This window comes from Aulostomus chinensis, chromosome 3, assembly GCF_037954235.1.
Source record: "Aulostomus chinensis isolate RoL2024-O1b breed Wild chromosome 3, RoL_Achi_v1.0, whole genome shotgun sequence".
Lineage (NCBI taxonomy): Eukaryota > Metazoa > Chordata > Actinopteri > Syngnathiformes > Aulostomidae > Aulostomus > Aulostomus chinensis.
Window position 1 is genome coordinate 27,316,066 of NC_141322.1, and position 25,063 is coordinate 27,341,128.

Genomic DNA, 25,063 nt, shown 5'->3' on the forward strand with positions numbered 1-25,063 from the left:
AACTGTTGAGGAGGTGTCAAAATCGTCCCTCCTTTTTTAAGAAAAAGATTGACATTTTGAACATGTGTGTTGCTGGAATGATACTGACAAAGAAAAAATAAAAGGAACTTTGAATTCATCACATTATGTGATATTTATCGCCACAAAAAAAGGAAGTCTCCACATATGGTTACAGAGAATAAATTGTGTTTCCATAATCATTCAAACATGAACAAATAAACATCTATAAAGTAGAAGGCAGATTAATGAAACATGAAAATGTTAACCATCTGCTCAATCATCATAATTATAAATTACACTATTGTTTCTTTCTCATTCCGCTCTCGGATTGGCCAAAAGGATGTTTAATTTTGGGTTGGAATTTTTTTTTGTCCTGAAGTTTGTTGTCAGGCAGCACATCCCAACACTTCCAGCGCTACACGCTTCATCAGTCAAACATTTAAGTGAAATTTTAACGCAAGAACTATCAACTTGAGGTTTAAGTAATTACTTTTATTGAAAAAAGTGATATCCTGGCTCATTAAGAAACAATTTAGACTGTAGATAAAAGTCCATTCGAGCGTTAGTTTTGCCTGAAAGGCAACAATCTGGGAGAAAGAAATCTCAACTACAAACAACAAACCCCGGAAAGGGGAAGCGGAAGATTAGCCTACATGTAAAACAAAAAACAAAAGTAAAGATAGTGCGCTTCAGGATAACTTTAAACGAGCATATCGGTCATTGGCCGTGTGTGTGTGAAGAATATCAATGCAACATTTATCTGTCGCTGTTATTCGCGTCAAAAATTGGACGACAGATAGATAGTTAGCTAACAAATAGAAGTTAGCAAATCTGACAAGACGCCGCTGCAACGCCCCTGAAACCGATGACAAAAAGTAGTTGCCGAGCTGTTACTGTTCTTGTGATGATAACGTAGGTTCTTCCAGCTTGTGGCCAAGGGACCTGCATTTCTTTATGATTTATACCAGGTGAGTCAACGACTTTTGGCCGTTTGCTAACTTGCGCCAACTGTCGGCTAACGCTGATGAAACTGACTTTGCCACGAGCGCCCGAGGTCTTGGTCGGGGCCAGAAATCTCTGTTAGCCCGAGTTTAAAATGTGGGGTCCGAGATTATATTCAGACTGAACGAGCTGATTCATTAGGAGGAGGAGGAGGATGATGATGATGAAGCGGTCTGCCTGTACGGTTCATAGCGGTCGGATGACAGCCTGAGTGAATGGCTTTGATGCTCTGTGACATCATGGGAGCCCAGAGATCAAAGTTAGACAATCGACAAGAGTTTTTGTGACTTCCCTCCAGCATCGTCATCGGGGGGCTCTCACGTCGCAACATTAGCATTTCCTTCTGCAAAGAACTCCGATTTAGGATCCAGACGGTCACGAATACCTGGAGAAGTCAGGGCGTTTATGAAATAGTAAGGTCCAGGCCTGGAAATGCCAGGCATTTTGTGTAAAGAAGAAAGAGTATCATAGTCTACTGTATCTAGTTAGTTTAAGACAGACTGAGAAAATGTGTTTTGGTTAATACTGATTTACTTTTATACATGTTTATCACAACAATGTAGCTTGTCATCATTTTAGCTAAGTGTACGCCAGTAAATTTTGACCTGGATTTCTGTGTTTATTTCTCACATGTAAGCAGTCGTTTGGTCATTAAAGTTTACCTTTCAGACAATGGGAGAGTGATGGAATCTCTCTGGTAACAAAGTGTGTGAACCCCTGAAGGAACATCGTTTTTACGTGGTAGATGAGCACATTCAGATTAATCATTGGTGCAGTATCATGAAGAGAACACGGAGCCTTCTGTTGTTCAGGAGGAGCGGGTAGACAGAAAGATTCAAGTGACTCGAATCGGGCGTTGAGTCCCTCAAGATTTTCATACGTGCGGTGAACTTGTACAGCCCTGCTTTCAGGCCAGCTGACTTCATATTTACTTTTCTTGCTCCTTGTATTTCATTGTACTTTGGGAAATGCTTTACTTTTAGTGTCAGTGCACCCGTACTCGCTCTGTTTACTAAATAAACATGTTTTTCTGGCCAGTCTCCATTTCCCTTCCCTGAGCTTTCTGTGAAATGAGCTGACTGCGGGATCACTGGCTCCAGCATCAAAAGACAATGGCCAGAATATCCTGGTATCAAGAGAAGGTAAGACCCACAGAACACAAAGATGTGAGGGTACAGAGGAGCACACATGCTTCCCTGCAGTGAAGGGTTTCGATCTGATGCCGGGCATTTGTCAGAGTGTGCCTTGAATGTGTTGGTGTGCAATGCTGGAAAGCAAGAAAATATGTTCTGCTGCTGAATTAGGAATATTTGTTTAAGTTTGTGTCCAAAGCTACAAGCTCAACGTCAGCTGGTTCAGTTTTATCGTTCTCGGCTAGACGAGCCATTTTAAGATCAAGAAAGATTCCCATTCAAGCACCTCTGCGGGGAACAGAAAGATAAAGTTATGGATTGCTGCTCCTCCATTTTGTGCTCTTGTTGAAATAAAAACATCAAAATGCAACTTTTTTTATTTACTGCAGTTCCTCTTTACTGCTGACAGTAAAGTATTTTCATTGTCTGAGCTGCAAATGTCACAGATTGTCCGTCTCTCATGGCCTAATTTGTTTCAGGCGGCGTATGAGTGCAGTAAATCAGTCCTGCAGATATTACACTCAGATGTTAAACTTCCTCTGCAGATGTTTGTGTAAATGTCCTTTCCCTGCAGCCATATATTATCTCTATTTAAAGGGTTATTAGTTTATACCGCTTAAGCCTCGTGGCAGTGAGTTTTGAATTGTTGGGTTTTTTTTTTTTTTTCTTTCGAATGTTTAAATTGCATTAAAGTTGCGTTTAAATAATGGGCTCCAATTCTTCCCAAATGTTCTCCACAGTGCTTGATTTTATGGAAACTGATAATGAAATGCTGTTGTCTTTACAGATCGGGGCCTACGATCAGCAGGTTTGGGAGAAGTCACTAGAGCAGACAGATCTAAATGTAAGATGGCTACAATTCTCTGTAAAGAAAGAAATAATTGAGAGCTAATTATGTGCATTATTCCTGAAACTATGTACGACCCCTCCAGGGCTTGGACAGCAAACCAAGAAAGATGGGTCACATCAAGTCAGACCTTATTGATGTGGACTTAGTCAGAGGTGAGGGTCAAACCAGGGTAGTTGAAGGTTGACTTGGTTTGGTCACTGCTGCAGCATCTGCAGACACACGCTGAGAGACTTCATTGTCCTCACAGGATCCACATTCAGCAAAGCCAAGCCAGAGAGTCCCTGGACAGCTGTGACTCGTAAGGGTCTGGTCAGAGTGCTGCTGTTCCCCTTCTTCTTCAAGTGGTGGATCCAGGTCACCTCCAGGTCCATCTCCTCGTGCATCCTTGTGCTCTACTTTATGCAAGGTCAGCACACGCGTGAAACATGCACATGTGCACTGGTGAGCAGATGCAGAACAAAGGACACACCTAGCAAATTCATTATTAATTGAAACCATCATCAAGAAAAAAAATCCTGGAATTAATTGGTCAAATATAGGGATGGGCTTAAACATCCACTTGGCAACACATAAATAAGGTTACAAATAGAAGGCAAAGAAATAGTTCAGGTTGTAACGGAAACGGTTAAACTGACTATTATTGAATGTGCTCTTTTTTTAATCACATAATGAAAAGATGGCTTGGACAAGTGGTTAGGACGACTAGTCATCTCCAACGTGGTACTAACAAACGTGCATGCGGTTTAAGAAACATCTAATTTTGGGTGTGAAACCTGCAGACAACCTGAAATGAAAGCCTTCACGCTTTAAAATACTGTGGCTCTTGTTGAAAATACTTTTATTGCAGTTGTCATACTCAAATAAATGTTTCAGCTTTCATCCTAACAGTTTAGAGTGAAAAGTTAAAAATGTGTTACCCATTACACCTGCACAGCACAGGAAGACCTCATTAGTAAGAATGAAGTGTGTTATATCTCCCCTCAGAGACTGCTGTGTTTGCCAAATGTTTTTCCCCTCTCAGTGGTGGCAGTGGTGCTGTATCTGGAGGTCCCTGGGGCAAATGCCAGCGAGGTGTTTGGGCCCATGTGTCTGATGCTGCTGCTGGGTACCGTGCACTGCCAGATTGTGTCCACTGAATCCAGCCGGTGGCCCTCAGGCAGTCCAGCTGCCAGCAGCAGCAGCACCAGCCCTGCACGCAGGAGGAGGTGAGGTTCTCACTTCCTGACACATGTGTAAACTCCCAGTAGATGTACTATGCAAGAAAGTCTCTATATTCCCATTAACAATGCCCATTAATAAGGAAGTAACCCCATCTCTTGTGTGTGACTGCTATTTTTACCCTGTCTCCATCAGGCCGAGGAAGGGCAGAGGGCAGAAGAAGTCTGAAGAGAAGGATGACAGCGAGGGCACAGAGCGGCAGGGGTCCTGGCAGTTTGAAGAAAAGCAACGATTGTACAGAAAAGAGGAGCAAAGGGTACTGGCAGCCATCTCACTAATCACTCTCAGTACTGTGGTAGAATAAGAACACAAAACAAACACATGCCGCTCAGCTCCTTTAAACAGTAGACGTTGGATTTCCTTCTCAACCATAACAAAGTTCTGAACATAGAAATCCATTGTACATTTTCATGGGTGCTAAACTGATCTTAAAGATGTCCCATGAACATTGTCAGGCACAAAATACTCTTAACAAAACAGTGTATGAGCAGGGAAAAAAAACATAATTACCATTTTATTTCATTATTTATTTATTAAAATACCATCAAAGTGCTCTCCCTCATTAAATATTCCACATAACACGATCATGCAAATATTTTTCACTTTTTTTTCCTTTTAAGTCCAAAAAGCTCTACAGGTTTGGCAGGTGCGTCGGTGAGCCACAAACTTGCAGAAAATGTAGAGATGAAGTCACACACACACTGTCGCAATGTTGGAATATTTATTTACTCACCAACAAATCTACCAGTTTAAAATGCATGTGTAAAAAGGGTGAACTAAAATGAAATCATAGCATCACAATTCCTTGTACGCATTTGAAAGAAATACGTGCGTCCTGATATTCACTCTCAGAACCAAAGAAAGTCAGGATTCGGTGCATCTGATGAGCTCTCAAGTGAGGAAGAGGAGGGGCTGGAACCAGTTGAAGTAATTCTTCCTCATCAAGGGAGACCCCCGGTTCTGACTCGGCCAGTGTCCATACCGTTGTCATCTTTGAGGATGAGGAGTACAAAGTCCAACACTAAAACCACAGCAAGACCGCAGGTAAGCCTGTTAGACAGTTGTATTTTGTGCTTTACTATTGAAGAATTCGCTGTTTGTTTTATAGGTAAGGTTATTGCTAAAACTAAGTAATGAGTCATTTGCATACATCGTGATATGAACCAAGATAAATGGAGTCATTACTCTCTGGAAAACTCTTCTCTTATGCTGCTTGAAAACAGGAAGGGAGTGGGGTGTCCATTAAGGTGAAGCCTCGTGAGGTGGAGCGTCTCAGGCCAAGTGTAGGCTCCCGTCCAGCCTCTGACACTGATGATACGATGTGGGAGGAGCTTCTCCAAGGACCTGACTCTCCCTCCACAGCGACCAGTGACAGTGAGGGGAATGGGAGGTACAACACCAGCATGGCCCTCCCCCAGACCACCACTCTCAGTAGTGACGATGATGATGATGACAGCCTACAGCAAGGAATCACAGGAGTAAGATCGCTGCAGATCTGAAGTGGAGAAGTGGGGAAGTTGAGTCAAAGCTGAGGGTGTTGCTGTGTGTTGTCCCGCAGCACCAGCTGTCCTGGCTCCAGGCGTGTCACCCATCCAAGGACCGTGTCAGTGCCATTATATGGGAGCAGGGCGAGTGTAAGAAAGCAGACATGTCAGTATTGGAAATCAGTGGGATCATCCTCACACGGGTACAGTATTTTCCTCTGGATGTGAATTTTCAAGGCTTGGATTTGACGCAGGTGTGAGTGCTGCAAGTATTTAAATATTAACTTCGTAGTCAGAAGAAAGCAGTATGTTACTGCCCTCTGTGGTTGAAATGTTCAGTCCTATTTCACCTCTGATCACACCCAACACCACTGAGGAGGAAGGCTTGGCGGAGTCAGAGGCTCCGTGTGCATGCACAGGGCCAGGCCGGTATGACATCACTAATTAGTAAGACTACTACTGATAACATGTAGTACCTACTGCTTACGATGTAGTACTTATGTGAAGCCTTACATGAGAAAATACGACTAAAAAAACAAGACAGGTAACTTATCAGTGCAGGTAATGATGTAGCGAATATGTAAAAAGTACTTAAATCTTGTAATCATAAGAGATTAGCCACAGGCTAATAGAATGTTACCTTTGATGACTGTCACATCTTCATCCTCTCAGGCAGACTTGCATTAATTCACCACAACAATGTAGCATTGTCTTACTTTAAGATCCGTTATGGTGCTAATAACAAGGTGTCTCTCTTGTGCTGCGTCTACAGGTGAAGTTAGCGGAGCAAGGTATGGGCTACCTCATGTTTGGCGGGCTAGTGACCACCACACTGACGCTGCTTCCATTCGCCTTCCGCTTGGCTCAGCGTCTGGACATGTCAAGCCTCAGCGCCATGTCCCCGACAGAGCTGTTAAAAATAGTGATGAGACCCGCCACGACTCAGGCTTACGCCTTTCTCTTAATCACAACTGTGCAAAGAGTCTGTCTCACGGGACTGTTCTTCTTCATGATGTGTGTGGCCGAGAGAACCTACAAACAGGTGAGTGGGGACTTCTGTATGTAGAGCTGGCACAATGAGTTCATTAATTAGTCCATCAACATTAGATTTAATATCTTCTCAACTCAGGTTTATATGAGTGGAATGGGTAAAGTTCAAGGAACGCCTCTCAGTATAACCCAGTACGCTTAAACCCAAATTACTGCCTCCACATTGACCTTTAATAGGGATCAACACCTCTCTCAAACACATTCACTCAAAATGGAGCATTATAATCCTCCTTACTGCCAAGGCAGGATTTATCCCAGGGATATCTGAGTAGAAATTCACTTCAATTTTGGGGGGATTGCTGCAGATCACAACACAACCATTGTTTTTTTCTCCTGGCTATCTATTTTTGGAACAGTAAGGTTCTGGTTGTTTCCCATGTCACTTCCCACGCGTGTTTGGGACAACAGGATGACTTCTGTTGAATGATCTTATAATGGTGTGCAAACCACCACCTGAGCTGACGTGGCTCGCTCTCTCCCGGGCTTCTCTGACGTTTCCATATCTGCTTTCTCAACAGAGACTCTTATTTGCCAAGTATTTCAGCCACCTGACTTCAGCTCGCAAGGCCAAGAAATCTGAGATCCCTCATTTCAGGCTGAAGAAGGTGCAGAACATAAAGATGTGGTTGTCACTACGCTCCTTCCTCAGGGTGTGTATCCTCCTGCACTAACAAACCTGTGCATTCTTTCACCACTAGAGGGTCGTCATGGACGTGCCTTTGTTTGTAACCTATCATGAACTTGCTTGTCCATTGCAGAGACGAGGGCCGCAGCGCTCCGTTGATGTCATAGTCTCCACTATCTTCCTCTTAGCACTTTCCATTTCATTCATCATTTGTGCCCAGGTCAGTCACATCTACTGGAACAGCTCTGTGTTCATTTAATAACGTGTACCACTAATGCCAGTCTTGCTTTGGGAACTTATTAATAGACCATGCAATCATGTAACCATAATACCTGAATGAAAGTAAATCATTTGAATGCTCTGAGTACCAGATTCTTTTTGAGTTCCGAATTCCAGATTTTGAGTCTTTGTTTGTGTCCTTCCTCAGCTCCTGCACAGTCACAAGACATTCCTCGAGTCTCTGACAAACTGGGAGCTGATGTTGTGGGGCTCCTCCCTCATTCTGTTCCTGCTCCGGCTGGCAACGCTGGGCTCCGAGACCAACTGCAAATACAGCAACTCCTCAGTGCTGCTAACAGAGCAGGTAAGAACCGGAATCTGTTCAACAAAAGTAGGCGCCGACAGCGTTTGAACATGCCCTCATCCGCTGAGAACTGTGAGCGTCCAAATTTGATCCAGGTTTAGAATAATTACTGTGACTTAATATAAATGTCACTGTTTCCTTTCAGATCAATTTGTATCTCAAGATGGAGAAAAAGCCCAATAAGAAAGAGGAACTGAGTATAGTGAACAATGTTTTGAAACTGGCGACCAAACTGATGAAGGTAAGCATGAATGGGTTTGAAGACAGCAGTGGACTCACCCAGCAGGGCTTCTGCTGCCAGTGAGCTGTGGAGTTCATTCCCCATCTGAGTCAAACGTTTAATTGTGTCCAGGTGTGACATAATAAGGTTAAAATCCATGTAAAAGCCCCGACATGTCCTCTGATGTGATTTGTTGCAATATAAATAAAATAGACTTGACTTTAAAATAAGGCTGGATATTTAACTGCAGTGCTTTCACGCAACCAACCAAACTGCCTCAAAACTATCAAATATTAAAATGTCTTGTCACTCAATACCAAAGTTTACTACTTAAGGAGTTAATCTCCATGTTTGTTTATATTTTTATACTTTAAAACTACTTTTTTATGCTTACATATTTTTATGCAATTTTCTTTCCATTTTTTGTTTAAAATGGTTTTTAATCAGTAAGAAAAATGTTCATGAACAGTTTTTGAAGTTCAAGCTCATTGCTGTACCTGCAACAAGCAAATTAATAGTGATAAAATGACCCCAAATGAAATGACTTCAATGGGTGGCACGGTGGTGCAGTGGTCAGCACTGTCGCCTCACAGCAAAAAGGTTCTGGGTTGGAGTCCCGGCTCCATCACAGGATCTTTCTGTGTGAGTCTCCATGTTCTCCCTGTTCCTGTGTGGGTTCTCTCTGGTACTCCAGCTTCCTCCCACAGTCCAAAGACATCAAGAGGGGACGAGACTGATTGATACTCTAAATTGACTGTAGGTGTGACTGTGAGTGTGAATGGTTGTCTGTCTCTATGTGTTGGCCCTGCCATGGACTGGTGACCCATCCAGGGGGAACCCCACCCCTTGCCTGAAGGCAGCTGGGATAGGCTCCACCCCCCACCCCCATGTTTGTTTGGCTAGAAAATGGATGGATGGATGGTCCTAATGGTTCCAGCTTTGTTCATATTCCGCTCTTCCCTCTCGCTCCCACCTCCTCCAGGAGCTAGATACGCCCTTCAGATTGCTGGGTCTGACGGTGAACCCCCTGATCTATAACATCACCAGGGTGGTCATCCTCTCTGCTGTGTCAGCGGTGGTCAGCGATCTGCTCGGCTTCAACATCAGAGTGAGTGAGAGAGAGAGAGAGAGAGAGAGATACTTTATTTGTCACCAAAGGACGAGCCAAGGGCGAGATGAGTTACACACCCAATTCCCTCATACAGATGTCAAAAATTAATCACAATTATTACTGGTTGAACGTAACAATGGCACCCATCAGAATTATACAAAAAGCACATATACATTTGATTGTGTATGTACGCTAAACTTGAGCAGTCCGTTTCCCAGTGTTGGTACAAGCGAGGAGGTAGAAATCTTGTTTTGTTCCCCAATCACGGTCAGTCCCTTCATCTGGTTCATAGTGTCCTCTAATGGTGAACCTGATGAGAAAATACCAAGACCGGGATCATACTTGTGATGTCTCGGCCTTGGCTGCTGTGAGATTCACCAATCTTTTCACAATCTCTCATGACTCCCGCAGCTTCGGGGTCCTGCTTTAATGTCCTCTACTGCCTTGAAATAGAGACGATGACGTTTCCCATCTACAGCGGTGTGTTGGGTTTTTAGCAGCTACTTTGCCAGGAGCTGTCTAACGGACGAATCAAGTGATTCAAGTGTTTAGAGGACAAACTGTACAGACTGCGGAAATCAAAATACTAATTAAAAAGACACACACATCTTTAAATAAACTATTTCTTTAGTATCAGTGTAGGTGAGGGTCTGACTTGTGCTGATTGTTCTGGAACATGTGAGCTGACATTAATCTCTCTAGTTGTTTGTCTTGTGTTTTTATTTCTCAGCTGTGGAAAATCAAGCCTTAATGTGAATTCAGCAAAAGCACTTAACAGTCAGTGAGGACCAGAAGCTCCCTGTGTCTGCTGCTGACATTTACAAAACCTGTGCGAACCTACTGACAGTATGTTGGTTGTCTGTGAGTTTCATCGGTCCTCCGCAAGCCTGAGATGCTCGGACAGTCGCTCACACACCATTACTGGCTGCTCAGCTGGCGTGGCGACACAGTTTCCATCTGCCGTGCCACAAACCCCAGTGCCTCACCTTTGACCCTTGAATGTTCCTCATTATGTGGTTAAATATAGTGATGAGGTGTTAGAACATGTGCGGCATTCAGATTCCTAAATGTGTGGAGGGAAATGTAAATGCAGACAATGGTGTGGATAGTTTTAATCACTGATGTTTCTTCTTTGGTGCAGAATGATTAAATGTAAATGTTTTAATGCCAGTAAATAAAAATCTGGCCAGCTAGGGTTAACAAGCCTTTTGTAACATTTAAAGCATTGTGAATTCAAGTGGGCTTTATTTATTTTTGGTTATGCTTCAACTTGTATTATGACCACTATCTGCCTTTTGTATTGCGGACCATTGTTGAATAAAATAACTATGCAAAAAAAAAAAAAAAAAAGGTATTAGTTACGGTGAATATTTGACGGAGTCAATAAAATGTTTTTAATCTCTGAACGTTTGCATTCGTCTTTTAAGCGCACTGTTTTATTTGCGCGGAGTTCTTGACGTAGCACCGTATATCTATTATCGTCGTTACGGTAGAAAATGACGTAAAGGCACACCTCCAACTTGGAAGGACATCAGCGGTAGAGGCACCTCAGTGTACCAAGGACAGGCCGACCTAGTTGGCTCCTCTGGCCGTAGCGGCGGACCTAAACTACCGGTGCAGTTGAGACGGAGCTCCGTGCAGGAGACGAATTCTCCGAGCGGTGTCTGCGGAGGGATTCTGGCTGGAAAACGCTTTGACCCCCCCGTTAAAGGTAAAAAATAATGACTTGGACGTGATGCTGTTAGAAATGTGTCTTGCGCGGATCATGTATTTGTTGCATATTTTCAGCTGATGTGGAGCCGCATGAACTCCGTCACCCCGGGAGGAAGTCTGCTCTCAATCATATTTATATATAAATAAATTCTCGTTTTTGGCCAAGTTTTTTTTCTCGGACTGAGCAGATGATGTGGCATCCTTTCATCCTTGTTCTCTCTTCCTCTGCAGTCGATGTCATACCCTCATTATATACGTTTAAAAGAGCAGTATCTCTGCTGTCAGGAGTCTTGCTCTCCCACAGCCCCGCAGACAACACACTACATGTGATGCATCTCTGATTTCAGACCCGGGCTCGGACAATGGCCCTCTGAGGCTTGAATTAAAGGCTTCAACATGTCGAGCTCTCACAACGGCTCTGCAAACTCAGCAGAAACCAAGAAAACAGACCTGAGAATGAATGAGAAGAAGTGCTGTAAGTTAAAAAAGCCCCCCCCCCCCCCACACACACACACACACACACACATACACACATTAGATTGTAAGATAAAGCTTTTGTAGGCTCAAAGTCACAAGTTGTTGCCAGGTCCCTCCTATGTGGCTGCAGTTCCTTTATTTAGACTTTAACATACCAAACACAGTTCAACAATCAGCCTCATGAACGATATGTTAACACACATTATGACTGGCACCATAAAAATGAACTGTGCTGCTCCTTCGGTGCAGGGGGGCCCAGACCAGCTTCCCCCCACATTTTATTTGCTGTTAATACTGCACTTTTTTATTTTGACTTTTATTTCTCATTGATTGGTGCCTCCTCTGCTATTCACAAGCACCAGCATTGATCAGATTGTGTGATTTCTGCCTATTTGGGGCACCTTTAATCACTGTTATTGGGCTAGAATAATGTAGCACTGAGTGGGTACGTAAGTCCACACAATTTTGTATCCAATTGTTGATGAATTAGGTTGTTTTTTTTAGGGGTATTTATACCCAGGATTCCCCTGAAGATACGCCATCACCCTCAGGCCATCCTATATATAAAGTCTAGTTCTGCCATTGCTTCTGTGGATAAGTACATCCATTCATCACAAGAAATAGCTTTTTCTCTCCCAGGACATTCCTTTCTCTCATTTGTTTGATCCCAGTCCACTGATGGCAGCTTAAAGCTCTCATGTGGCCTACTTGAGAAAATGTCTTAATTCCACAAGAAGTGAAACGATGTGATGTGGAATCTTGTGTTGAAACCCGGTCTGAGACGATGCACTTTCTCACTCTGTTTGATATTTTGATGTGATTTTGATCTTTGTCTCGAACATAAAAACGTAACAGCATGTTTAGCACATGACTAATGAAATATACAACAAAAAAACAGTTGCTAGTCAGAGGTTTTGAGTATTTGAGAGGGGACAGGGGAAAGTAAAAAACTTGGATAGCCCTTCCCCTTAGTTAAAATTGTGTATATCAATATATGAGTAATAAATATATTTATGTATTTATAGTATGTGTAATTATGAAAAAATAGATAGTATATAAGAAATAAAATACAAAAGACAAATACATCATCGAATCAATGTAGCTTGCTCTGTTTGACACCATCATGGCGGAGTTTGCCATCTAGAAAAAAACAAAAACGTGTGGCCGAAACAAGGAGATAAACGATGTCTTCACGCAGCAGATTACTGATTTCTTTGCCTGTGTAGTGACGCGTGTAACAGTCCTCTCTCCCCTGTGCAGCCTGGGCGTCCTACATGACGAATTCTCCAACCGTGATCGTAATGATCGGCCTGCCTGCACGAGGGAAGACTTACATGTCAAAGAAACTCACACGATACCTCAACTGGATTGGAGTCCCAACCAAAGGTAGAACATGGTACACCATGCTCTTAATGCATCTTCCTTTTACTAGATTAAAAAAAATATCTAATGGTAAAGAAGTGGGTTTTTTTTCCCCCCCTAAAACTGAGGTTGAAATTGTCGAACTGAAAAAAGTACATATAAAGACTTTTCCTGCAACCATTTTCAGTGTGTTTTAGAGCCTGAGACGTAACATCATCGTGACACCAATCTTTCAGAGTGACTTTGCTGGGCGTTGTGTCGCGAGGTTGTTCACGCAGTTTCAGGAGGCTGGAAAAGTTTCCCGTTGAGCGCTTGTGAGACATTCTTGATTGCCGGGTCCATCGGTGTGTTTGCGTCCCTGAAGATGTCGTTGATTTCTGCATCGATCCTCCATAGAAATGAGACAACAATCAACCAGTTTAGTCGACAATTGCATTCATTCTTTATGAAGGAGAGTCACTGCCATGCAATTAACATGCTATTGAAATGGAAACATTGAACACTGAGCCTCTCTGACTCTCAGTGACTGCTGCTGGCAGTCTGGTAGATATTAACACACACACACACACACACACACACACACACACACACACACACACATACACATACATATATATACAGTATATATATAGAGAGAGAGAGAGAGAGAGAGAGAGAGAGAGAAAGAGAGAGAGAATTCCATCCATCCATCCATTGTATTCTGCTTATTCCTACATTAAGGGTCGGGGGGGGGGCTGGAGCCTATCCCAGCGTCAACGGGCGAGAGGCGGGGTTCACCCCGGACAGGTCGCCAGTAGAGAGAGAATTAGTCGACGTATAATGGTTGTAATTCATCTGATACCTTTTTAAATAGAACCTGACTTCTATTCTCATTTTGCAGTATTTAACTTGGGTGTGTACCGCAGAGAGGCCGTCAGATCTTACAAATCCTATGATTTCTTCCGCCACGACAACGAGGAAGCCATGAAAATACGGAAGTAAGTCCCGCTCTTGCACACCAGCTCGTTCAGTCCTTCTGTAAGACATTCACACGTCTCCTGACAGGAAGCAGTAGCATGTCCTCCGACTCACATTTCTCTCCGTCCACGTGGGAGTGTTTGGTGTTGTGCCACCTTCACTCCTCTATCACTACTGACTAAGCTGTTTTTTGGGCTAACAATTGATGCTCAATACACACATTAGTTGAAGTGGCGTAGACTGGTATTGGTCTTCGTTATCAGGCACCTAGCACATTTGTGCATTTGGGATCAATACTAATGCAAAAATTGTTTGAAGCTAACAGTCTCGTCTGATGCTAGCAACCGAAATCGTCCTGTGCTCTGTGAATAGCCCTGCTGGAATCATGTCTGACTCCTGACGGCTTCCCAAGCCTGAGTTCTGACCCAGATATTAAACAAGCTGCTAGTGTCACTCTGAGACTGACACGGTGACTCCAGGGTGTTGCTGGGGTGTCCAACCTGGGTCAAACCAAAGCTGTAAATAAGCATTGAATTGAAACTTTGTCTTACCACTCATTAAAGTGTCAATTCTGTGTGTGTGTATGTGTGTGTGTGTGTGTGTGTGTGTGTGAGAGAGAGAGAGAGAGAGAGTGTAAATATACTTATTTGTGTTCTTGTGGAGATTTAGATGAAATGGCTCATGTTATGTTTTCAAATTAAACATTAGCATAGCCACGTAGCTTAGCTTAGCTTAACTTGCCACAGACAGGACATATGGGGAAACACATATCAGGTAACTCATTAGTATCGTCTTTGTTGGTATTTCTAGCCACCTAATAAACTTTTTACACAATTAAAAGTAGTAAATGGGGACAATAGTATGTGCTTTTATTAGTGCTGTCAGGTGATTAAAATATTAATCTAATTAATTACAGGATTTGTAATTAATTAATCTAATCACGCATTTTAATCTCATATCTGCTTAAGGTACCCAAAAAAAGAATTCAAATTCTAGGACATTACAAAATTGTAGCGCATGACTAATGAAATGAATACACTGAGAAGAGAAGATTTGAAATCCATGTTTTTATTGTTGATTGGATAAAACCGTCGTAAAAAGTCAAGACATCTGAAGGCGGAGTCTCAAACAGGCACTTTTACTCGCGACGCATGTGTGAAGTGACGAGCCACTGCCAAGTTCGGGTCCTTCAATTGGCCTGGTTTAAAACGCTGGTGTCTGGGAAAAATTTGCATTGAATTGCCACTCAAGTGTGCTATAATTAATCTTGTGTTAATTTTTATAATGCTTTAATTTGCGTTGTAATTAATTAATCTAATTAAAGGGACAGCCCTAGTGTTTAGTGATTGAGTTGGTCAAGGCACATAATTGCTTTGACATTCATGAGTGCAGCATTCACGGGCATGTTTTATTCCATTGAAAACACTGAAATATGTTAAGGCGTTGTGAATCGCAGGCCTTACTTCAGACATTTAACCTTAAACCCAAAGGTAACGTTGACTTAGAGATTGGGGGAAATGGTGAGTCCAACAATGTTAATATACTTCCTGGTTTTGTGACTCACTCCTACGCCGCTCCACAATACAGATGAAAATCTTGTTTACATTCCTTTTTTGTCAACGAGCAAAAGCAAACGATAATCAGTTCAGAGCGTTCGCAGTCAAGGCCTTCAGCCTTCTCATTGGTACTTGTAGTTTTGTCTTATTTGTGGATTTCCGAGTCAGTCACTCATCACACGCGTGATATAAATGTAAGTGGATTTCAATGAATGAGAGCACGCAGCGTCTCTGAGGGCTTGTGTCATTTCTGTGCTGCAGGCAGTGCGCTCTGGTGGCTCTGCAGGACGTGAGGGCGTACCTGGTGGGGGAAGGAGGTCAGATAGCGGTGAGTCCCCTTCTGTCCATCTGTCCTCTTGTCTGTCTCCATACTGGGCTCATTTCCAAAGTCCTTCCAATGTCCAGATCAGAAAAACACATCTGGCATTAGTAAAGTCATAATCCTGAATTGTCCTAGAAACCCTTCATCTAAGAACACCTGCATTATACCACGTTTGTGTTTCTCTCATCAGGTTTTTGATGCAACAAACACAACGAGAGAGCGGCGAGACCTTATTCAAGCTTTTGTGAAAGAGAATGCATTCAAGGTGAGTTTGGAGGAATGATTTTTTCTTTTTTAATTTTACCGTTATTTAACTCGCTTCTTCCTGGACTATTGTGGGTCAGGCTTGTATTTAAATGTATGACCTGTGGATGGAACACGAGCAAAGATGAGTCCTAGATTCAAGATTACATGGATGATTTGTCCAGTGCGTGGGACAGTGGAGGATCAGTGTGTAGGATTTAGTGGCATCTTACAGATTACAACCAACAGACCCCCCACCGTCCCCCCTCCCTCTCCAAGCCTGCAGGAGAACTCATGTCAGGAGTTACCGCAGTGGAATGTGAGTCATAGACTGCGCAAATGTCAAAAGCACAACTGAATAATAACAAAGTACGATACAGAAACAGAACTGTTATATACGTTTTAAGGCATGTTAGCATGTAGATATATGTCATAATGTAATAATATATAAGTATATTAATATTCAGAGTGTGACTATATATATATACATATATAGATACAATTTACATTTTGACTTAAATATTTGTCAAAGCTAGATTTTGTCTGGACGTGCACAATACTAGAGGTGTATACCGACAATTTGAGTTGTTTGCAGTTCTGCACCAAGTAATTGTACACAGTGCAGGTTCATCATGTATTTACAAAGCCATCTTTGTTTAATGAGGAATTTCCATCTCCAGTTTGTTGTGTTTTCTGAAAAACTTGGAGAAAAAAAAAGACATAGGTGATTATTTTAAGAAGGCGTCGATGAGGGCAGGAGATGTGCCAGTCGAAATTGAAATCTTAATTTTCACAGAATTTGACTCAAGAAATTTGAATGTACTGTTTTGATCTGAAATCAAACTTTCAAGAGCTGAACTTGAAATGCGAGAGGCGATTTCAGTTTGGAAGTCGGTTCTGATCTGAAACATGGTGGTAATTAATTTTCACATTCAATTTTTCAGTGTAAATCTTTAGATTAAAGTTTCAGTTTGTGATTCACTTCAGATTACATTTCCGTTTTCTATCATACAAGATTAGTTTCCACTGATGAGATCTTTGTGTCCCACGTAGCCTTGACTGGAGTATTGGATGGAAGTATGTTGTTGTTTTTCTTGATACTTTTCCTGGTCAGGATGTTCTGCTGTCCCAAGCAGCAGCCACCTCTCCCCCGTATGTGCCAGCAGACTAAATTTAGGATCGGTTGGATTGTAATGGTTGCAATTTATTACCAGACATTTGAAGTGGATCTGACTTGAGAGCAGTGTCTCTGTCCGAGTTTAACCAGGGAGTGTAATGAGGAGGAGTTAACAGGCTGGTGCTGTGCAGTGTGCTGACCTCTTTGAGGGTAAACAGTCGTTTACCCTCCAGTCTGACTGAGCTTCCTTCTCCCCACCAGGTGTTCTTTGTGGAGTCGGTGTGTGACGACCCAGAGGTCATTGCTGCCAATATTCTGGTAGGATGACTTCTCGTTTGGGTCAAACCTGCGAACTATTAATAATTCCACTCTGCTCAGGGTTAAGTAAGAACACACAGCTTGCTCACATTCTATGGATGTGTTGAATACCTGTAACAGGAAGTGAAAGTGTCGAGTCCGGACTACCCTGAGAGGCACAGAGAGAGAGTGATGGATGACTTCCTGAAACGGATCGAGTGCTACAAGGTTACTTACCAACCTTTAGACCCTGACGACTACGACAAGTAAGACTGCAGCTGAACTTGTTCCTCATCTTTATGGATCTTATCGGTACATCCATCGAAGCTTTCATTTATGAATGGATTTTTCAATTATTAGGAGCTTATTATGAGAATGTTTAGTAAACCAGAGGTTCTCAAAGTGGGCTACGGGGACCCGCCGGGGGTCCTTGAGGCTGCTCCATGGGGTCATCAGCAAAATGTGGAATAGTTTTGATCTCAGTTTTGTTTAAATGCTCATCAGGACTCTGAACAAAGCTGGTTAGACACGTATCGTATGACTCAGTATCAAAAATCTGACATTTAAAAACAGAATAACGATAAAAGAAAATTGTCTTGGAATTTTAAAAACATAAACATTGCTCCTAATTTGCCAATAAGTTTTTCCATTATCAGGAAAAACTCCATCCATCGTCTTATGACCAATTTCTTTGTTATGCTGTCATTTTTTTTAGAAGAAATCTTGTTAATTCAACGAGGACAAGGTGATTAATAAACTAGTAAAAGATTATTAAATTACAGACTGAGCAACATCACAAAGGAGATTTACCGGACAATTACCTCATAAATGTTAATCAGAAATGTACAAAAATACTTTGAAGATTACAAGAAAACTACATTTATTCTCATTAATTAGATGATTTTTTTGGGGGTCAGATCAATGATGCTGGATCAGATTTGTTCAGGTTTAAACGCCTCTCCAGACTGAGGTTCGCTGCTTTTTTAAAGTCAACTCGAGAGCCTGGAACATGAAAATGTTTGAGCGTCCCTGATAGCTGACGTTTGTCGGGGGAATTAATGTTGCAGTTCAGACACTTGACACTGGATGGCGCTGCCAGTAAGCAACCGTTTGATTCACCTATTTGCTTCATGGGCACCTGCAGGGACCTGTCTTTTATTAAGGTGATAAATGTGGGACGGCGGTTCCTGGTGAACCGGGTGCAAGACTACATCCAGAGTAAGATTGTCTACTACCTCATGAACATCCACGTGCACTCGCACTCCATCTACCTGTGCCGGCACGGAGAGAGCAACCACAACGTTGAAGGTCGCATCGGAGGAGACTCAGAGCTTTCACCTCGTGGGAAACAAGTAAATAATCCTCATTTTATGAAGTTGAAAGCCGCTGTCATCTCCAAACTCGGTTACAAGCTTCTCTCTCAGGGCGATAACTCAGTAGAGGAAGGTGAACTTTATTGAAATATTACTGAGAAATGACCTTATCATGTTTCATCCGCTCCACTTCCGTGTGCTTATCTGCTGCATATAAATGTAATGAAGCAGAAACTTCACATGTGATGGATGGCTGACAGGAAACCTCTCACTGTCTCTCTTTCTTACATCCCAGTTTGCTCACGCCCTGCACGAGTTCATCGAGGAGCACGAGCTCTCCGATCTGAAGGTGTGGACGAGCCAACTGAGAAGAACCATACAGACGGCAGAGGAGCTGGGCGTTCCGTATGAGCAGTGGAAGATCCTCAACGAGATCGACGCTGTCAGTACCTTCTCATCTAACCTCCTAGGTTTCTGTCATATGATGGCAGGAAAAATTATATTGATATGCATATAAAAACATAAATGGTTGCGGGCACCCTGGTGGTACATCAGTTAAGTGCATACCATGGAGGCCAAGGCTGCGCATCGAACCAGGGTTCGATCCCAGCTTTGGTCCTAATCTGCATGTCATCCCTCCCCCTTTCCTGTCATATCTTCACTATAAATACTATCTGATAAAGCATTAAAAATGCACACAAAAAAATACTGAAAAGTTGTTGCTTTCATGGAATCAAGATTTTCACAATAATAATCCATGACCTCCAATAATCTCAGTTTGTGACATCACTTTACCATTTGACATCATTTATCAAAATACATCTTTATAGTCAATGTGAGCTGTGTGGTGGAACAAGATTCATTCCCCAGAATCATGAGGCAACATGGAAACACAACACAGAAATATGCAAGCCCACGCAAAGTGTGACGATGCTGTAGCTCAGTGTCGATGGTGGTATGAAAAACGTACACAAAACAGAAGAGTAAATACCCAGAACATAGTTTATTGTTGTAGTATTTTATATATTTTAGCAATAAAATCATTCAGTTCTCTTAATTTAGTTTGATTTGATAAAGCATCTAATGAAAATACATACTTCTCACAATCGATGCCTTTACAACCTGATTATTTTTTGCGACAGAAGTCGCCCCCTGCTGGCCATTACAAAGAATGCCAGGTTGAAGCATTTCCAGATTGCCTTGACAGTTCAGTGTGAGGGTGAGAACCACAGTTTTCCAGCAATAAAAAGGCTCCTGTTTAGAGTGTGAAGTAGGAGGTCCAACCTTTAAGTCGCCACAAGAGCCATTATACAATAAACCTAGTTTTACTGTCGTTTCTTCTGAGTTGATGTGGTCTTGAAGAGGGGTGGGTAACTCAGTGTATCTTGTAAAATAATTTTTAAACAATGCATTTAAATGCATGGACGCCACACACAACAGGAGAAGTGTAACTTGTTCCTTTTTTTCTTCATGAAGACAACTACAGTATCTTGTTGCTTTTTCTAGGGAGTGTGTGAAGAAATGACCTATGAGATGATCCAGAGGACATTCCCTGAGGAGTTCGCTCTTAGGGACCAGGACAAGTATCACTATCGCTACCCGGGGGGAGAGGTGAGCTGTCAAATTAAACTTGTTGTTGTTAAAACATATTTGACACTCAAGTACACATTTCTTCAAAAGAAAAATTGCCTGGACAGGATCTTTCACAGTGAGGTTTAAATAGTCTGATGGTTTCCAGTCATACCAGGACCTGGTTCAGCGTTTGGAGCCAGTTATCATGGAACTGGAGAGACAGGGCAACGTTCTGGTCATCTGCCACCAGGCTGTGATGCGTTGTCTTCTAGCTTACTTCTTGGACAAAAGTGCAGGTGGGAAAACACAACATAAATCTACAGTATACAAGATTGTGACTCGCGTGCGTGTATATTATATCCACACATGCTGATATGTTGTCTTCCTCCCACAGAAGATCTACCCTACATGAAATGTCCGCTACACACTGTCCTGAAACTCACCCCTGTGGCATATGGTAGGGGATTACCTGTGAGGCCGCACATCGTCAGACACTCGTAAATGAACTGAAAGTCATTACGTTTTCCCCCTCTAGGTTGTAAAGTGGAAATGTTTTACCTTAACGTGGAGGCAGTAAACACACATCGAGACCGACCACTTGTAAGTCATCGTTGCTTTCTTGCGCATTCTGAATTATTCAATTAAATCCTAAAATTTGTAAATAATCCAAATCAATGAGCAAATCTTAATTCAAAAGGTTGGGGTTTGCTGTGTCTGCTGGCTCATCCCCTCCTTGTATTTGAGGCTTTCCCTTCTTGACTCTCTCCCTTGTATCCTTGTTATGTTCCCTTTATCTTTAGTTAGTCCGCTAAGCTTCACTTGTGTGCTGCTGAATGTAAACATTTTTATTTTGATTTATTTTATTAACCGAAGCCCTGGCTGATGGCGCTAACATGCTCGGCTAATCTAATCATTACCATTGCTCTGGTTGCATCCTGATAGAATGCTCAGATATTAAGTGTGCGCTACGGAGGGCTAATGAGTTTGAGATCTTTAGCACAGGTGCTAGTGTGTCTGTCCTGTCAGGGTTGCACTGATTTTGGTTCTGTGGTGGTTGAAAAGAGGCTTTAACCTGTTGCTGTGGGTCCGTGTTGACAAGACAGCTGTTTTGCTTGGCTGTGTCTGGTCAGGTGTCCCAGCTGTTGTCTGTTCCCATCTCCTACCAGGGTAAAATCCCGAAGGAATCTGCTCACTTGCTACGGCGGAATAGTTACACTCCCTTGTCCAGTCACGACCAGGTCAAGCGTCCCAGGCTCTACAGCGCGGGCAACCAGCCCTGGCTACCACTTGCCCCAACCCCGTCGGCTCTGATGCCAGAGGGACGGCAAAGCCAAGTTAGTGACAGTTACAGGCTCCCTCTCTCAATCAGTCACCATCAGCAGTGCTCAGTCACCACCCACCCAACCCCACCCCAGTTGTCACCCTGTGTTTGGCACCGTGTCGTCTCAGTTTCGGGTCCTCCTGATAAATTTGAAAATGACGTTCATGGATTACATCTCTCGTTCACTCACTCTCTCTCTCTCTGTCTCTCTCTCTCACACTCTCTCTCTCTCTCCCCCCGGGGCATGTTTAGGTAGTTTAGTTTCATGTTGAGGAGGGTGTTTGTTCTCAGAACCAGACGTTTGTCTGCATGACCTCTGCTTTACCTCTGCGTTGTCTCCGGCTTGAATATGCAGAACAGCATGCCCAGTCTTTTATGCAGGAAAGCTCCTTTTGACTTTGGCACACAAACTTCCAAGATGCTGGATTTTGTCATTTACTTTAGATTATAATCTGTGCAAAATACCCAGTGATTCCATGTAATAAACCTGAAAATATTTTGAAAACACTTTTTTCTACCTGCAGGTAATACAGGTATTATTCTCATTGTAGGGTTGCGCAATAAAATCGATACAGCGATACATTGCGATATTTTTGACCGTATCGATACTCAAGCCCCTGGAATCCATTTTATATCGCAATATATTCTGAGAAAATCGTATCGAGACCCATGTATGTTTTTATTTCAGCGTGTTACTGCTGAGTGAACAGGATCCTCTACTGCTTTTTTTTTAAATGATGTCCCTGCAGCAACATCTAGAGTGTTTAATAATTATAATAATACAACTGTGCATCTTTACAGTTTTATTCTAATTAAGTGAAATGGAAATGTTGAATGAAGCAAATTTGTCACAATCTGTAAATGATACGATTTACGTGTTGTATTATTAGACTCCTCAGGTGGTACACTACTGCATCCTGGAGTGGGAAAAAAGACACGAGGGAACAAATCTTCAAAATCAAAATTTATATATTTTTTCTCTTCCTCTTAGCACTTACTGACATTTTCAGTAACATATGTAGAGTATTGCAGCATGGATTGGAGCATTATCGTATCGCGGTGTATCGTGACAAAACAGTATCCTCACCCATGTGTGGTGACTGGTACATGAGGTCCAGCAGTTATTATGATCGTGGTAGCAGACCTGGAACAAGAGCATCTTCCTGTTTGTACGTCCTGTGTATTTGTTGGTCTTGCCTTGTTGGTTCAGTGCTTCAGCCCTTCTCCACATTTCTATCTATGTCTCTCTTTCTCCAAATCTTCCAGCCTGGGATAGGAAGCGGTTGTCTGTGAGTATTTTGGATTACATGTGGCCAGCCCCTCTTGTTCTTCCCCATTATTAAACTCATGCCATATCGATAAATGTTATCATCACACTGGTGGATTTCATGGATGTCCGTTGTTGGCTGTCTCTAAACTCCCATCAACCTTTGCACTTACAGCAAAAGTGGCGGAACAACCACCTTTCTTCCTAGCATCCTTATCAAGGAGGCAACTGTTTTATGACCGCAAACACACACACTCTCGCTCTCTCACACACACGCATGCACATACACAGTCTTGTCCTACTTTAAAATAAGACAACAAAGAGGTAGATACTGTATATAGGGTTGACACAATAACTGGCAGTCCAGTGGTTTTATGACCGATTTATTGGTTTGGCGGGTTATATTGGCTGATATTAGCAAATTATAAACCTATAATTCAGAGTAAAATATATTTTAAAAGACGAATGATACATTTAAGCTGAAATATAATTCTCAATTTTTTTTAACTCCCTAAAATCAGTGTCTCCGTCCGTTCCAAAAATCCCGTAAATGGGATTAAATCCCGTATCCGTCGAGCTCTATGGATGTGTAGGAAACTCCTTGTTTCGGCACATTAATTCTCCTTGATTATTATATGAAGCTAACTATGCAGAGGGTCAGAGGGTGATTAATAATTAATCACTTGAGAGTGAGTTTCTCCACTCGTGTTTTACTACAGTTAACATAATGACCTAATTTTTCAAATTGGACCTTAAAGTCTCCTGAGCCGCCTGGGAGGTTTCCTTAAATAGGATTTGCTGCTGTAAGGTGTGATTAGCATTATTATTATTATTATTATTTATAATAAGAATTATTATCATTATTACTAATTAAATATGAGTGACATTTTCTTTCTCTTGAAGGAGTACCTGTGTGAAGGATTTGACTATGAAAGCCCCGAAGAAACTAGTGGCTGTGTCCGCTTCTGAGTGAAGATGAAACCTCTCCGTGGCACAAACGCTCACATGTGTAAAATGTTCTTTGATTGTTTTTTTTGTTGTTGTTTTTTTTAAAGACACTTTGTGTTTAGATTTAATGGAGGATCAAGTCCAAGTGTTCATGGGTACAAAGTCACCTTTGGTCCTGTTTATCTCAACCTCGCTGCTTGTCTCTGCATGTCGGGGCTTTTAACTACAAATCTTATCATTAAAACCAGAAACTCTTGCATGTGTGACAACATCAGTCAGCCAACTGAATACTGTGTATTTCAAATCCTCAATATAAAGTAAAGTGATCAGTAATATATAAATAGGGTCATAAAATCAGGCACACTGTGTACTTCTGAATGTATGAAAACACGTCATGCATTAATCTGATGAAAAACTAGTTTTCACTTTTGCATATAGAGCTCAGCATAAAGTAGGCACCATAGAAGTATTTTTATAATATCGATGTATTTGTTCTGCCACAGGGGAGGGAGGAACTGGAAACAAGAATGTTGAAATTCATCATCAGCTTGTCTGTCTCATACAGTTTCAGAGATATTTTATCTTTAAGGTGTTGTCAAAAAAAAAAACTTTTCCTGTTGAGGGATTTTCTGTATAATCACTACAAATCCAAATAACTGTCAGAATTTGCCATGTCCAAACCTTAAACTGGTGTTCTGTTACAATTCATAATAAATCCTTGATATCCATTTCTTCATTTGCTTGTTTCATTTATATCAGGATGCTTGCTATTTCAGACGCTCATTTTGATATGATCCTGTCCAACCTTTTCCATTAATTATTTCTTTCAAATATCTTTTTTTCAGGCATCTTAAGCAATTTATAACTCACAATGTCCTTTTATTTCACGAGGTAACAAAAAATTAATGGTACAAAAGTGTGACCTTATAGTTAAGTCCATGTTTGAATCCTGCCTTTTACTATTTAGCAGACAATAAAGGTAAATGTTGATGTAACCTGTAATTATTTTTCTACATTTTTTGTAATTATAACACAAAAGTTATTTTAACATGAGGTCAAACAGAGTTTTCTGAGATAAAAAAAACATTTCCTTTATTTAAAAACAAAAACATTTTTGTCTTAATTAATATAATGTCTGATAATACGTAAATCCACATGCAACTGTTAGATTGAGTTAATTTCTCCTCATTTTTTTTCCATGAATGAATATGGCTACACGCTGTAAGTATACACTCACCAGGCGTTTTATAAAAACCAAGCTTTATATTTATGGATTGCATTGCATTAATGGAGGCCAAGTTGAACATTTTTAAACTTGTCAC

At 41.8% G+C, this 25,063-nt stretch overlaps 2 protein-coding genes across 7 annotated transcripts; both read left to right on the plus strand.

Moving 5' to 3' along the window:
• Window positions 1-371: 371 nt before the first annotated feature.
• Window positions 372-10,659, plus strand: phtf1 (putative homeodomain transcription factor 1). 2 transcript variants are annotated; one of them, XM_086200045.1, is made up of 17 exons: window positions 372-968; window positions 2,041-2,144; window positions 2,923-2,979; window positions 3,068-3,137; window positions 3,233-3,391; window positions 4,007-4,190; window positions 4,339-4,459; window positions 5,056-5,247; window positions 5,427-5,681; window positions 5,762-5,890; window positions 6,460-6,729; window positions 7,256-7,387; window positions 7,496-7,582; window positions 7,790-7,945; window positions 8,091-8,186; window positions 9,148-9,273; window positions 10,007-10,659. In XM_086200045.1, the coding sequence occupies exons 2-17, from the start codon at window positions 2,115-2,117 to the stop codon at window positions 10,025-10,027; spliced, it is 2,085 nt and encodes a 694-aa protein (XP_086056171.1). In that variant the 5' UTR covers window positions 372-968; window positions 2,041-2,114; the 3' UTR covers window positions 10,028-10,659. The 2 variants fall into 2 exon arrangements, with proteins under 2 accessions (XP_086056171.1, XP_086056172.1); XM_086200046.1 differs by lacking the exon at window positions 372-968 and adding an exon at window positions 1,165-1,415.
• Window positions 10,660-10,804: 145 nt separating this feature from the next.
• Window positions 10,805-24,698, plus strand: pfkfb2b (6-phosphofructo-2-kinase/fructose-2,6-biphosphatase 2b). Of its 5 annotated transcripts, XM_086200048.1 has the most exons (17): window positions 10,805-10,987; window positions 11,337-11,464; window positions 12,727-12,852; window positions 13,709-13,805; window positions 15,603-15,669; window positions 15,854-15,928; window positions 17,285-17,341; window positions 17,462-17,586; window positions 18,465-18,672; window positions 18,929-19,075; window positions 20,140-20,244; window positions 20,372-20,501; window positions 20,600-20,662; window positions 20,741-20,805; window positions 21,372-21,539; window positions 22,793-22,815; window positions 23,697-24,698. In XM_086200048.1, the coding sequence occupies exons 2-17, from the start codon at window positions 11,386-11,388 to the stop codon at window positions 23,764-23,766; spliced, it is 1,605 nt and encodes a 534-aa protein (XP_086056174.1). In that variant the 5' UTR covers window positions 10,805-10,987; window positions 11,337-11,385; the 3' UTR covers window positions 23,767-24,698. The 5 variants fall into 5 exon arrangements, with proteins under 5 accessions (XP_086056174.1, XP_086056176.1, XP_086056175.1 ...); XM_086200050.1 differs by lacking the exon at window positions 21,372-21,539; XM_086200049.1 differs by lacking the exon at window positions 22,793-22,815 and having other exon boundaries at window positions 23,697-24,663.
• The last annotated feature ends 365 nt before the right edge of the window (window positions 24,699-25,063 follow it).

Excerpts from the sequence above, each read along its gene's own strand:
- phtf1 (XM_086200045.1), top strand. The coding sequence starts at position 2,115 with ATGGCCAGAATATCCTGGTATCAAGAGAAG. Across the intron at positions 4,191-4,338 it reads AGCCCTGCACGCAGGAGGAG|GCCGAGGAAGGGCAGAGGGC; the intron begins GTGAGGTTCTCA and ends TGTCTCCATCAG. Across the intron at positions 7,583-7,789 it reads CATTCATCATTTGTGCCCAG|CTCCTGCACAGTCACAAGAC; the intron begins GTCAGTCACATC and ends GTCCTTCCTCAG.
- pfkfb2b (XM_086200047.1), top strand. The coding sequence starts at position 11,386 with ATGTCGAGCTCTCACAACGGCTCTGCAAACTCAGCAGAAACCAAGAAA. Across the intron at positions 12,853-13,708 it reads GATTGGAGTCCCAACCAAAG|TATTTAACTTGGGTGTGTAC; the intron begins GTAGAACATGGT and ends CTCATTTTGCAG. Across the intron at positions 15,929-17,284 it reads TGAAAGAGAATGCATTCAAG|GTGTTCTTTGTGGAGTCGGT; the intron begins GTGAGTTTGGAG and ends TCTCCCCACCAG.